The 15,020-nt window shown below is 46.0% G+C and overlaps 1 protein-coding gene across 2 annotated transcripts in view; it reads right to left on the minus strand.

The window, feature by feature from the left end:
* Window positions 1-15,020, minus strand: part of sntg1 (syntrophin, gamma 1) — a 637,587-nt gene that overhangs the window by 151,029 nt on the left and 471,538 nt on the right. For both annotated transcript variants that reach the window (XM_078539715.1, XM_078539716.1), the window contains exon 6: window positions 13-70. In XM_078539715.1, the coding sequence (XP_078395841.1) occupies window positions 13-70 (58 nt within the window). The remainder of the gene's footprint in view (window positions 1-12; window positions 71-15,020) is intronic.

A 15,020-nucleotide genomic window follows, 5' to 3' on the forward strand; every position in this document is an offset into this window, starting at 1 on the left:
ATAATGCCATACCTCTCTGTTCCTTTGAGATTTTTGATATAATGACTGGAATATTGTGTTCAGCTCCACCCTGAAGAAACAGAAGTGGAGGAAAATATTACAAATATGAAATATCAGTGGCCTTTTTCAATAATGAGTGGTAGTGCAGGTGCATTTATATGGGTGATTGGTTAGAATTACTATTGACAGTTTAAATAAAACCAATGGCATTAAATGGAAGTGGGAAGTGAACGAGATGAGATGTCATGGTACTTCGACAGCACACCCAATGGAGAAGCACAGCATCATTAACAGCAACTTCTAGATTTCTGCATTTAATAGCTCGTGTGTGGCTGTCAGCATCAGAGGAACAATGATTGTAAATGTTGATAGTTTCACCATCATTGCTATTGCAAAATTCTGGTCATGGTATAGTAATATTAAAATTTTAAATCCCAGGTGCAAGAAGTGGATACTCAAAGTGTCTAGTTATTTAATATTTGCATCATTAATAATTTTTAACAATTGAATGTTTAAATTCGATCTTGGATCAAATAATCACATAATTGCTGAGCCACTTAGTCAAGTGCAAGTGACAACAGAGTGAACACTGACTCAGATGCTGGAAAAGCGCAATTCCCATTGATTTTAATGAGAACAGAGTTCTGTTAATTATCTTCTAATTGTTTTTGGTAAAAATAACAACAGAGCAAATCAGAAGTCCCAGGAAAATATGGAGTGGCATGATTAATGACACAACAAACCAAACGTAGGCATTCTTTACCTTCGACCACTCCCATCCTACCATGAGATACTTTCAGAATCCTTCTACCTACATCTGCGTTTCTGTGGAACTGCCTAATTTTTCAGAGGCTGGATGTCACTTGTCATTAGTTCAGAGCTAATGAGGCCCAGCATTTAAGTGTACCAAGGGGCAGCATCTTCTGGTCGGCGAGCGAGAGCAGGGCCCACTCGCCAATGCATAAAATGACGCGGGAGTACATCAGGCATGGGTCCCAACGTCACCCCGCACCATTTAGATTTGCAGTTTGGCAGGCGGCGTATTAGGGCCATTAAAAAATGAATTAAGATGATTAATGGTCCTGCCCGTCCAACCTTAAGATTGGCGGGCAGGCGGCAGCCCGGACGGGCTTCGGAAAAAACGTGAAACCTCATCCACGGGCGGGATGAGGTTTCATGAGGGTATTTAAATTTTTATGAAATGTTTCAATAAAAGTTATGGACATGTCCCAACTCATGTGACAGTGTCAAATGAGGGGACATGGCAGGGAATTTTTTTTTATTGCCTTTATTTGAAGTTTTCAATCGGAGCCGATGTCCCTGAGGCAGCACTTTGCCTCAGGGAGATCTGTGCATTCTTTTGTGTGCATGCGCAACAGAGCGCACTCCCGGCTGAGGGAATCCCCCCCGCCTGCACAGGGAGTGCATAGCGCTTCTTGGCGGGCGTCACGCTGGGCAGGCCTTAATTGGCCCGCACACGTAAAATGGCGACTCCCCCCGACCGGGGGCACTGATCAGAATGTCGCCCGCCTGCACCTGCTGCTGCACTTCACCCCCGACTGGTGGTGGGGGGGCGGTTTTACCCCACATTCAGTGAAATTTTGGGGCCTAACAGGAGAAACTCTGAGGAATTTCTGGACCTTTGAAATGCAGTCAATAAAATTATCACATTTAATAATTACAGAGCACCACTGTTTGTACAGAATTCTCCAACACCTTGCCAGACTTTTTTCTCAGTAATTAACAACATCTACTTAATATTATTAACCTCACAGGCCTTGATTGTCAAAAGGCATGAAAAAGCTTAGTTAAAACAGACTGGAGCAAGCTATCTAAGTATGACATTTGTATCAAGTGTTTTGAGTTCAAATTAGAGATTTATTTTGGGAAAGGCTTAAAGGTTAACATTAATAGTCTCTGAATTTTAAGGAATTAACTGCTGATATAAATATTATTCATTTCACATTCTTGGTTTGTTTATGAGGCACAATGAGCCACAATGACTTAACAAAACCAAAGCTGTCATCATAATATTTTCCTTTTTAATGACAAAAAATCCAGTTCAGAAAAGTGCAGTTAGCATGGAACTCAAGCCACTTATTAGCCCGGATTTCGTGGCTGTAATGATAATGAGACTTTTTAGCGTTCACTGGTCATTACAACTGTAAAACACAAGTGCAGTTAAACATGGAAATCCAGAACTGCTGTCAGTGATTCCCTGCTCCTCCACAGGTTGTGCGGTTGAAGTCCCTGCAAATTGAAATCTTAGAAATCACTTGATTTGATATGAACTTCCACTTTTTACTTTATTATTGTCACTATAAAAAGCCCCTGGACAAGTTAGACTTGATAGCAGAGCTGTAGCTGGGAGGAGAATTTTCTGAATGTCAGGCGGGCCAGTCAGGAGTGGGCGCGGGGCCGATCACCGCCTGCGATTGGCTCCGCGCCGCCATTTTAGGTGGGCATGGCAATTAAGGCCCACCCAGCGTGACCGGTAGAGTTCAGTGCTACCTGTGCTGGCGGGGGGGAGGGGGAAAGAGGGGAAGTCGGAGCCACATGTGTGCAAAAGAGTGCAGAAATCTCCGAGGTACAGAGCTACCTCAGGGAGATTAAGTGCATATTGAGATTTTTTTTAAAGAAAGATAAAAATTATTTGCACGTCTCCTCATGTGACAGTGTCACATGAGCTGGGACATGTTTCTGAATTGTGCAAAAAATATTTATTTATTTAATAAAACTTTCAGGAAACCTCATCCTGCCGTGGATGAGGTTTTCTGAAAAATGCGAAGGCTCTTCACCTGCCCAGCAACATTAAGGTTGGACGGGCAGCGTTGATAAGTACTTTAATTGGTTTTCTAATGACCTGAATAGGCCTTTGACAATTTGGCGGGTACGCAGCTGCCTCTGGCGCGCGCCTGCCGGATGTAATACCTGAATGACGCACGCCCGACGTCACCATGCGTCATTTTACGAGTTGGCATGTCGGGCCTGCCTCCGCACGCCAACATCAAAATTCAAGCCTGGGTTTTTAATAGTATACTAAATTATTTATGCTGAACACCCTCTTTGCCCCTGAAAAAGATGTCATAATTTTTGAATGCCAAATCTCTCTATTGTGATTAAAAAAAAGTTCCATAGATTTTTTGAAAATAGTAATAACTATTTTAAAGAACTTATTTATAATATTTCAGCTTCTATCTTAATCACATGTATATGTCCCAATCTTTTCTCAGCTCTGTATGGAATGAAAAGTGAAGTGCTTTTTAACTTCCTGCTTGCTGTCAGTGAGAATTTTTGTTGCTGGTTGTCTGAGATACCTGAGGCTTGGCACCAGATTCAAAATAACATTGGCAAAGGGGAAATCCATGCCACAGAGATCACTTGGTCTTTGTGGACAGCTTTCTTCGAGGTCCATGCCAAATAGTCACTTTGCAGCTAACTGTAAAATCCAGGCCATTGTTACAAAGGAGTTATCCTGAATGTCTACTTCAATTGACATATTATCAGAGGAACAAAAATGGCAGCTTGCTTAGCAGATTTATCCAGCTAAGTCATAAAGGCTAGGAAGGTTCCAGGCTATATGTCTGGTTTGTGCTATATTTTCTGATCTCATCTGAGATGACAGTATCAGTTCTACAATTGATCTCAGCACCTCTCAGTTGGGGAGAAGAAAACTGGAGAGGTTTTCCACTTCTCACTATCCAACAGTCCTGGCCACCTGGACATCCCCACCTCAGCAAGAAATCAAAGTCTTCACAAAAGGATCAGAGAGGAAGGAGGGAAATGGTTGAAAAATTGAGGGAAAAAAAAGGATCCATATGTAGACATTCTGGTAAGTAAGTACAAATGAAATTATTCAAGTAAAGCTAGAATCATTCTGCTTGCAGGGATGAGATATATTTTGTCTAAGAGATAATTTAGCTTGTGTTCTTCTGACAAAATGAGTATCCAAATATTTTTGCTTCACGTTGTCATGTTAAGGTAGATTATTTAAATTAACATTTAGAACCCATTAATTCTTTCTATTGCATACTGACTCCATGATTTCACAATAATCAATAGCAAATGATTCCTTAGTAAATCTTCAATAATGCTGCTACAATCGTTCATATTTTTAGGAACAGCGAGGAATCTGTTTTTGGGAGAAGGATAGAGAGGGGCAATATAAAATAAAGGATACCGTTCTAAAGTGGGTGCAGGAGCAGAGGGCCTTGGAATATATGTGCAAAATGGTGGCAGGGCAGGTTGAGAATGTGCTTAATAAGATAGGGAGGTGAGAATTTTCTCCCCATCAGGTGGGCCAGTTGGGAGTGGGCGGGCACAGAGCCGATCGCCACCCGCGATTGGCTGCGCGCCGCCATTTTACGTGGGCGGGCCAATTAAGGCCCACCCAGCATGACGCGCACCCGGAAGAGCTCAGCGCTACCTGTGCAGGCTGGGGAGAAAGGAGAGTCAGGGCCTGCGCTCTTTCGCACATGCGCACAAAAGGGCACAGAAATCTTCCTGAAGCATGGAGCTGCTTCAGGGAGATTAATTTCATCATGAAAAATTGAATAAAAGAATTTAAAAAATTATTCAGGCATGTCCCCTCATGTGACAGTGTCACATGAGCTGGGACATGTTTATAAATTCTAATAAAAATTTTTAATTAAGTTATAAACCCTTCATGAAACCTCATCCCGTCCATGGATGAGGTTCCATGAGAAATGCAAAGGCCGCCTGGTTGGACGGGCAGCCCTGACAACTACTTTAATTAGATTATTAATGGCCTTAACAGGCCTTTGACAGTTCGGTGGGCGCGCAGCCGACTCCGGTGCACGCGCGCCAAACGTAAGTACAGAATGATGCGCGGCTCCGCACGCTGAGCAGAAAATTCTGGCCATAGAATCCTGGGCTTGATAAATAAAAGCATAAATTACAAAAGCAAGGAGGTTATAATGAAACTTTATAAAACAGTGGTTCAGCCTTAGTTGGAATATTGTGGCCAACTCTGGGCACTGCACTTTAGGAAGGGTATGAAGGTATTAGAGATGGTGAAGAAATGATTTGCAAGAATTGTTCACGGATGTGGGACTTCAGTTACAAGGATAGATTGGAGAATCTGGGGCTGCTCTCCTTACAAAAGAGAATGAGATTTGATAGAGGTATTTAAAATCAAGAGAGGTCTGGACAGCGTAAATAGTAAGAAACTGTTCCCATTGGTGGATGAATCGAGAATCAAAGGGCACCAATTTAAGATGCTTGGCAGAAGAACCAAAGGTGACATGAGGTGGTTAAGATCAGGGATGCCTTACTTGAGAGTGTAGTGGAGGCAGATTCAATTCTGGCTTTCAAAAGGGAATTGGAGAATTATCAGAAGAGAAAAAAAGATTAACAACAAAAAACTGCGAATGCTGGAAATCCAAAACAAAAACAGAATTACCTGGAAAAACTCAGCAGGTCTGGCAGCATCGGCGGAGAAGAAAAGAGTCGAAGTTTCGAGTCCTCATGACCCTTCAACAGAACTAAGTAATATTAGGACAGGGGTGAAATATAAGCTGGTTTAAGGTGGGGGGGGCGGTGGGGGGAGAGAAGTTGGCGGGGGGGGGGTGGTTGTAGGGACAAGCAAGCAGTGATAGGAGCAGATAATCAAAAGATGTCACAGACAAAAGAACAAAGAGGTGTTGAAGGTGGTGATATTATCTAAACGAATGTGCTAATTAAGAATGGATGGCAGGACAAACAAGGTACAGCTCTAGTGGGGGTGGGGTGGAAAGACTAACAGGGCATAAAAGGTGTAGATTTAAAAATAATGGAAATAGGTGGGAAAGAAAAATCTATATAAATTATTGGAAAAAACAAAAGGAAGGGGGAAGAAACAGAAAGGGGGTGGGGATGGAGGAGGGAGTTCAAGATCTAAAGTTGTTGAATTCAACATTCAGTCCGGAAGGCTGTAAAGTGCCTAGTCGGAAGATGAGGTGCTGTTCCTCCAGTTTGCGTTGGGCTTCACATGAACAATGCAGCAAGCCAAGGACAGACATGTGGGCAAGAGAGCAGGGTGGAGTGTTAAAATGGCAAGCGACAGGGAGGTTTGGGTCTTTCTTGTGGACAGACCGCAGGTGTTCTGCAAAGTGGTCGCCCAGTTTGCGTTTGGTCTCTCCAATGTAGAGGAGACCACATTGGGAGCAATGAATGCAGTAGACTAAGTTGGGGGAAATGCAAGCGAAAGGCTGCTTCACTTGAAAGGAGCGTTTGGTCCCTTGGACGGTGAGGAGAGAGGAAGTGAAGGGGCAGGTGTTGCATCTTTTGTGTTTGCATGGGGAGGTGCCGTAGGTGGGGGTTGAGGAGTAGGGGGTGATGGAGGAGTAGACCAGGGTGTCCCGGAGGGAACGATCCCTACGGAATGCCGCCAGGGGGGGTGAAGGGAAGATGTGTTTGGTGGTGGCATCATGCTGGAGTTGGCGGAAATAGCGGAGGATGATCCTTTGAATGCGGAGGCTGGTGGGGTGATAAGTGAGGACAAGGGGGACCCTATCATGTATCTGGGAGGGAGGAGAAGGCGTGAAGGCAGATGCGCGGGAGATGGGCCGGACACGGTCGAAGGCCCTGTCAATGACCATGGGTGGAAAACCTCGGTTAAGGAAGAAGGAGGACATGTCAGAGGAACTGTTTTTGAAGGTAGCATCATCAGAACAGATGCGACAGAAGCGAAGGAACTGAGAGAATGGGATGGAGTCCTTACAGGAAGCGGGGTGTGAGGAGCTGTAGTCGAGGTAGCTGTGGGAGTCGGTAAGCTTGTAATGGATATTGGTGGACAGTCTATCACCAGAAATTGAGACAGAGAGGTCAAGCAAGGGAAGGGAAGTGTCAGAGATGGACCATGCGAAAATGATGGAGGGGTGGAGATTGGAAGTAAAATTAATAAATTTTTCCAGGTCCCGACGAGAGCATGAAGCAGCACCGAAGTAATCATCGATGTACCAGAGAAAGAGTTGTGGGAGGGGGGCGGAGTAGGACTGGAACAAGGAATGTTCCACATACTCCATAAAGAGACAGGCATAGCTAGGGCCCATGTGGGTACCCATAGTCACACCTTTTATTTGGAGGAAGTGAGAGGAGTTAAAGGAGAAATTGTTCAGTGTGAGAACAAGTTCAGCCAGACGGAGGAGAGTAGTGGTGGATGGGGATTGTTCGGGCCTCTGTTCGAGGAAGAAGCTAAGGGCCCTCAGACCATCCTGGTGGGGGATGGAGGTGTAGAGGGATTTGACGTCCATGGTGAAGAGGAGGCGGTTGGGGCCAGGGAACTGGAAATTGTTGATATGATGTAAGGTGTCAAGAGGAATCACAGATGTAGGTGGGAAGGGACTGGACAAGGGGAGAGAGAAGGGAGTCAAGATAACGAGAAATGAGTTCCGTGGGGCAGGAACAGGCTGACACGATCGGTCGGCTGGGACAGTCCTGTTTGTGGATTTTGGGTAGGAGGTAGAAGCGGGCCGTCCAAGGTTGGGCAACTATCAGGTTGGAAGCTGTGGGAGGAAGATCTCCAGAGGAGATGAGGTCAGTAACAGTCCTGGAAATAATGGCTTGATGTTCAGTGGTGGGGTCATGGTCCAGGGAGAGGTAGGAGAAAAAAAGATTGTTGGGTTACAGGGGACAGGGCTGGAGTGGGACTAGCTGAGTTGCTGTTGCAAAGAGCCGGCATGGACACAATGGGCTGAACAGTGTCCTTCTGTGCTGTAACCATTTTATGATTCTTTTATTCCGTTTAACCACCCTTTAACCTTCGAAATTCAAGTTTGTGTAATTTATCTATGTAATTTAACCCTTGGAATCCAGGTAACTTTCTAGTTACCATGCACCCCCTCCCAGCCAATATATCCTTTCTAAGGTGTGATGTCCGGAACTATTCACAGTACTCCAGGTGTGATCCAACCAGGACTTTGTATAGCTGAAGCATGATTTTTATTCTCTTGTATTCTCCTTTCTTGATATAAAGGTTAACATTCCAATGTCTTTTTGGTTATTTTCTCTTCCTGTTCATGACATTTTAATGATCTAGGTACCTGGACCCCCAGGTATATTTGAACATCTACTGTTTCTAGCTTTCCACTATTTAGAAAGTATCCTCTTCTCTCGATTTTGGGTCCAAGTACAAGATCATACATTTGCTTGCCTTGCATTTCATTTGCCACAGTTTTTCCCATTCACTTAATCTATTATTTTATATAACATTATGCTTCCTTCTACACTGCTTGAAATGCCACCTATCTTTGTGTCATCAGCAAACTTGAGCATCTGATTTTTTTATCCCATCATGTAAGTTGTTAATAAATAGTGAATATTTAGGCCCTGACACAGATCCTTGTGAGACACCACATGTGTCACTTATAGTACATGTCCATTACCCTACTCTGCATCTGCTGCTACTCAATTTCCTAAACAGGTAAATAATTTGCCTATAATTCTAGGAACTTCAACTTTAGTTAACAGTCTCTTAAGAGTCACTTTATCAAATGCCTTCTGGAAGTCCATATAAATAATAAACATAGACATTTCCCTGTTCACTAATTTAGTCATCTCTTCAAAAAATTGAATCAGATTCTTCAGATTCTCTCTGATCAGTTGAAAATTTCCAAGCACTTGGTCACATTATCCTTAATTATAGTCTCTAGAAATTTCCTTGCAATAGACGTTAGGCCAACTAACTCATGTCACTTTTCTTAAATAGCAGAGTGACATACACAATTTTCCAATCTAAAGGAGCAATTCCTGAATAGAGAGAACTTTGGAAGATTATAGTTAGGGCATCTATAATGTTCTCAGCTATTTTCTTTAAACCTGATGATGGAAAGCACTTGGTCCTGAGGATTTGTCACTCCTTAGTGCCATTATTTTCTTCAGTACTGTAATTTTGCTTACATTAGTTTTGGTGAATGACTGTCCCTGATTCAATGTTGCATGAATGTTGCAGTACATTGGTATTTGGCATGTACATTGATAGCTGATGTTAACACATAAACAGAACCAAAACTACATTAAGTTCTTGCTTAGATTAAAATGTATTTCAAATAATAACAAGCATCAGAGAAGGAAAAAATTAATCCCCAGACAGGGTTAATGGACTAATTAGAGCAGGGGAGTAGCTGCTTCTGATTTCTTACTGCATTTCCATATGGAGCAAATCAAGTAACTATATCCTCTTTGATTCTTGCAAAGAGAGCATCTAGTGCTATTATTGGCTCAATTACAGTTACAATATAAGTTATACATGCAGATAATCTAATTAACTAAATAACAGATTGAAACACAAGAGAGATAATGTTGGCTCTCAACATGTTCTGCGAATATTAAGGCAACAGGATGTCATGTAAGTAGTTCAAAAAGCAATTTGCCTCTAATGTTTGTTTGGTAACATATATACTTTCAATACTGTCAGACATGAAGCAGGTTTTTTTACTGTATTTCCTGAATAAAGCATGCTAACTGTTAGGATTTTCCACCATCAGTTCTGGCAGTGCCACTATTCTCCATACTATTCCATTATAAGCTATACATTCAGGAGCAATAGGGAGCATGTTATGCCTTATCTCTGTATAAGGTATTCAAAACAGAGATAAGCTGGAGCACAACATGACAATGCAACTAAAATCAAGGCCAGAATTTTCCCTTTGGTGTGCGGGGGCGGGATCCGCATGCCGACACGTAAAATAACCCGTGGTGACGTCAGGCGAGTGTCCCGACATCACTGCGCGCCATCGTGATATTTCATTGGGCAGGTGCCCGATGATCTCCGATGTGCGCCCGCCATTAACTAACGGGCCACTTAAGGCCCTTGCGGCGCCAATTGATGGCGATTTTTCGGTGCCCGTGCGATCTTCGGGTTGGCGCACGGTCACAACGGGCAGGCGGGTAGGACACATTTTTACAAACCTCATCCACGGGCGGGATAACAGGGCTCACTGGGGTCACGTGTGTGCTCTGTCAAATATTTAATTTGGAAAGTTACTGATACTAGCCTGTGTGAGCTGCAACACTTCAAAGCGCATACCAGCTGCTTGGATTGGACTCAACCTTCAGGTCAGCACTCTGCAGTGAGAAATCTTATTGGGCCTGCACGTTTCAGGAAGCCTTCCCTTAGTCTGGGAATGGGAGCTGAATTCTCCACTGAAGGCACCTCCTCTGAGGAGGGAGGGTGAGAAGGGTAAGAAGGCCAGGAGTGCACATTCAGCCTCCAGGGGAGCCATCTTTGGGAGGACAGGCGCAGGCACAAGGGGTGAAGGGCCAAGAGGTAGTCCAAGGCAGAAAGGGCCGCAGAAGATGCCACTATCCTGCTGCCAGGGTATACAGGCGGCGAAGCAGCTACCTCAATATGTCTGAGGTGCAGTGCCAAAGGAGGCTCCGTCTCTCAAGGGGGACAGTCAACTATATCTGTCAGATGATTGGGCCTGACCTCTCCCCTAACTCTGTGGGTGTATACCCCATGCCAGTGGCTCTAAACGTCACAGCTGCCCTCAACTTCTATGCCTCTGGCTCCTTCCAGGGGTCAGTGGGTGATCTTTGCGGTATCTCCCAATCAGCCGTCCACACTTGTGTCAAGCAGGTTACAGACGCTCTATTCAACCATGCATTGACCTTCATCCACTACCGTTGGGACCAAGCAAGCAAGACAGGGCAAGCCAGAGGCTTCGCAGCCATTGCTGGCTTCCCCCGTGTCCAAGGTGCTATTGACTGTACACATGTGGCCATCAAGGTGACAGCAGGTGAGCCCGGTGCCTTCGTCAACAGGAAGGGCTTCCACTCCATGAACGTGCAGATAGTGTGTGATCACAGGATGCAGATTCTGCAAGTCTGTGCAAGGTACCCAGGCAGCTCCCACGACACCTACATCCTCAGACACTCCCAGGTGCTGGGGCTCTTCAGTGCTCCAGCCTGGCTGGATGGATGGCTGCTGGGTGACGAGGGCTATCCCCTCAGAGAGGCTTATGATGCCTCTCCACCATCCAAGAACAGAAACAGAAAGTGGTACAATAGGAGCCAGGTCTCCACAAGGGCTGTGGTGGAGAGAACCATCGGTCTTCTCAAGGTGCGCTTCCGATGCCTGGACCGCTCAGGGGGTGCACTCCAGTACCCCCCAGATCGTGTGTCACTGATAGTGATACTGTGCTCTCCACAATCTTGCGATGGAAAGGGGGGACGCAGTGGATGACGAAGATGTAGACACAGTTGCTGCAGCTGCACACCATGAGACCAGCAGTGAGTCTGAGGATGAGCACGCACAGGAGAATGCTGAGGGGGTAGACGCTGACCCGGGCATACTCCAGGGAGGCAGGGACACCCGGGAGGCTTTAATCCAATGAACCTTCAGCTAGCACACCACATGTGGACCTCCAGGACAATCCTGAGCTGCAGGCTCCATACTCGAGACCCAAGTGCAAAATCTGCCTGGATAGGAACGTTAACTATGGGCCTTGTTAATAAAGCTGAATGTCCCACAAATCACTCATAACATTATTGGTAACCATCCGCCATGTTTGAATTTATTATTACAACCAAAGGAACTTAAGAAAACAAAATGACAAAGGTGTTTAAAATCCCACCAACTCAAAGACCCCATTGCGGGCCAACACAAAAGCACCACTGATAAACCCGTAGTGTGCCCAAGGTGCCTTATGTTTCCATTTTCGGGTGCCACATCTTGGTGCTGCCCCCTCGCTGGGACAACCTGCTGACTTTGCTCCTGTTGGCCTCAATGACCCTGGCGGGTGTCCTCTCGCCCGTGGAGCCAGTGCTTGCCCCGTCTGGGAGGGAGAAGCCAGTTCCACAGCGGCATCTCCCAAGTCGCTGCAGCCTCATCAGATGCAACGGTCACTGGCAAAGGAGTGGAGTAGCTGCCACTCTCAACCGGAGCGCCCTGAAAGGAACCCACAGAGACAACAGGCAGCTGCTGAGGTCGCTTCTGACCTCCCTGCTCACCTTGGATGGATGGGCACCGAGTTGGGAAACGTGGTGCCCAGACCAGCTCCACACTGGCACTGAACAGCTGGGTCAATGCCGATGTGAGGGCTATCTGGTCTGAGTGCATCCCCAGGAAGCGCTGATTGGTCTCCTGGAGGAGCCTCTCCACAAGAGTCGCCACTCTCTCCACGGAGGACGCATGGCACTTGACCATGAGGCTCACTGCATCGGCGATAGCTTACATAGACTCCTCCACCACGGACACCAAGCCAAGCATAGCCTCATGTATCTCCACCAGATGCTCCCGCACACCCGGCCGCATTTCCTGCGTTTGCTGCGTCATGGACAACTCCAGAGGCACATCATCAGGCACCAACTGAGCATGTTCCTGGTCCCTTGCAGTCCTGCGACTGCTGGCGCCATGGGCACTCTGTCGCTGCCAGCTCCTCCAGTGACTGTGAAGTGCCCTCACCGCTGTGCCCCGGGACACTAGCGAATGTTCTAATTCCCACCGAGGTGCTAGTATCTGCACTGGTGCCTGCCTGTCAGAGATGTTGTGACGCTGGTGAGTCCGTGACTTCAGGGTCCTCAGGTGTGAGAGGGGGCTCCTGCTGCTCCTTCTCCCAGCCCTGCTCCACTGATGCTGAAAAAAAGAACAAGGATATTGGATGTTAACGTGGAGACAATGTAAATCTGCGCCCCTGTGCCCCGGATCATTATGCGTTCATCCTTCCATAAGCAATGGTTAAGCCATGTAGCAAAATTCAATCACTGAACATTCAGCATTGCCATGGCTGTTGGGAGAACAATGGTGACCTCACTGCTGGGCAAACATACCTGCCCGTGGCACCCCAGCCTCATCGACACTAGTGGACCTGGGCACATGGCGCCTCTCCAGATCTGGGGCCTCCTGTTTGAAGCAGTGGAGGCTGGTCAACTGGGCTGGCCCTCTGCCAGTCCTCACCCACTCGGTGGCATTAGGTGCATTCTTCTCCTGAAAAGGAGAGAAGAGCATTGATTAGTGCTACTTGTACCTGGATTCTCTTTGTGGACGGCCCATCCCAACCAGAGTGGGATATTGCAGGGCTCCAGTGCCGCACCCCAGTGCTGCCGAACACTCACACACATATTAGGCCTGTCACCACCTCCCTTGCTAAATGCTGCCTACATCATATTTGGCACCACATGGTCTAACTTTCCACAGCAAGGAGGCGCAAGCATGTGGAGCGCAGAGGGCAGCAGATCGATCGGTGCCAACGCCACTTTGAAGCTCCCCTCCCAGAATGTCATCACGCTGACTTTGACATGTCCTGGAGTTCCAGCACTGTGCCTAGGTACAGCTCCTCCAGGTTGCCCCCAAAACAGTAATGTGGGTCTCAGTGTACCACATGCTGCGGGTGCAGAACCCATCTCTTCACCACCCTCTCAGGGTGACGGCATGGGCAATATCTACTGGCTCACCCAGCGAAGGACACATGCCATCAATGATTCAATGCAGTCACTACTCTCAGACTTGGGGCGGGGGAGTGTGGTGGAGTGAGGCGCCAGGGGAAATGCCTACCTGCTGGGTTAAGTGACCAATGTCAACATGGTACTCACCCTTCCTGAGCGCAACAGGTCGTTGAAGTGCTTGCGACACTGGGTCCAGGTGCACTGCACCACGTTGCGGGAGCTCACCATCTCCGCCACCTCCTCCCAGGCACGTTTGGTCATGGGGGGGGGGGCTCCTCCTCCCGTCCTGGGGTACCAACACCTCCTGCCATGCTGCCATCTCCTCAGGAGCTGCGATTCACGCTGGGCGGGCCTTAATTGGTTCCCACCCACCCGCGCTCCCGCACCACCTGCCAGGCAGAAAATTCTACCCCTAAAGTTTGTGATTGGTCCTGGCAGCATGATCTGGCATTTCCACCATTTTGGGGGTTGTTTTCAGTTTTCTTCTTATTTCTTCAGGGTGGGTTTGAATTTTTCAAATTTGCTCTCTGTTCATACAGACAATTACTGATTCAATTGTTTGCAAATACCAGTTACAGTGTACTGCTCATTTGACAGTAAGTAAAGCTATCCTATTAAAATTTAATAATTGATGGCTCGTGTTTAAGATTTTAATGTATTTTCTGAACTCTTAAAGAAGCAACATCTCTCCTAGCGAAGGCACCCCTAGGTAGCAGTGATCATAATATGATTGAATTTTACATTCGTTTTGAGGGAGAAACAAGTGCGTCCGAGATTAGTATTTTAAACTTAAATGAGGGTAATTATGAGGGCCTAAAAGCGGAGCTAGGTAAAGTGAATTGGCAAATGCGGTTAAGGAATAGGTCAATAGAAGTTCAGTAGCAGACATTTAAAGGGACATTTCAGAATACACAGGGTATATACATTCCAATGAGAAAGAAAAATTCCAGGGCATGGGCCCACCGTCCGTGGTTAACTAAAAAAGGTTAAAGACAGTATCAAACTTAAAGAAAAAGCATATAATTGTGCAAAGACAGTTGGCAGGTCAGAACACTGGAAAGAATATAAAGAACAGCAAAGACTGACAAAAAGATTAATGAGGGGAAAATTAGAGTATGACAGAAAGCTAGCTAGTAATATAAAGATGGATTGTAAGAGTTTCTATAGATATTTAAATAAGAAAAGAGTTAACAAAGTGAACGATGGTCCTATAGAAAGTGCATCTGGGGAATTGATAATGGAAAGTAGGGAGATGGCGCTTGAATTGAACAGGTATTTTGCTTCGGTCTTTACTAGAGGACACAAGTAACATCCCAGAAATAGCTGTAAGTCAGGAAATGGAAGGGAGGGAGGAACTCAGGAAAAGTACAATCACCAGGGAAGTGGTATTGAGCAAATTGTTGGGGCTGCGGGCTGACAAATCCTCAGGTCCGGATGGACTTCGCCCTAAGGTCTTGAAAGAAATGGCTAGTGAGATAGTTTATGCGCTGGTTTTAATTTTCCAAAATTCCCTAGATTTGGGGAAGGTTCCATTAGATTGGAAAATAGAAAATATAACTCCTTTATTCAAAAAGAGTGGGAGACAGAAAGCAGGAAACTGCAGACCAGTTAGCCTAACATCTGTCATAGGGAAG

The sequence above is a fragment of the Cetorhinus maximus genome, chromosome 4 (genome assembly GCF_964194155.1).
Source record: "Cetorhinus maximus chromosome 4, sCetMax3.hap1.1, whole genome shotgun sequence".
NCBI lineage: Eukaryota > Metazoa > Chordata > Chondrichthyes > Lamniformes > Cetorhinidae > Cetorhinus > Cetorhinus maximus.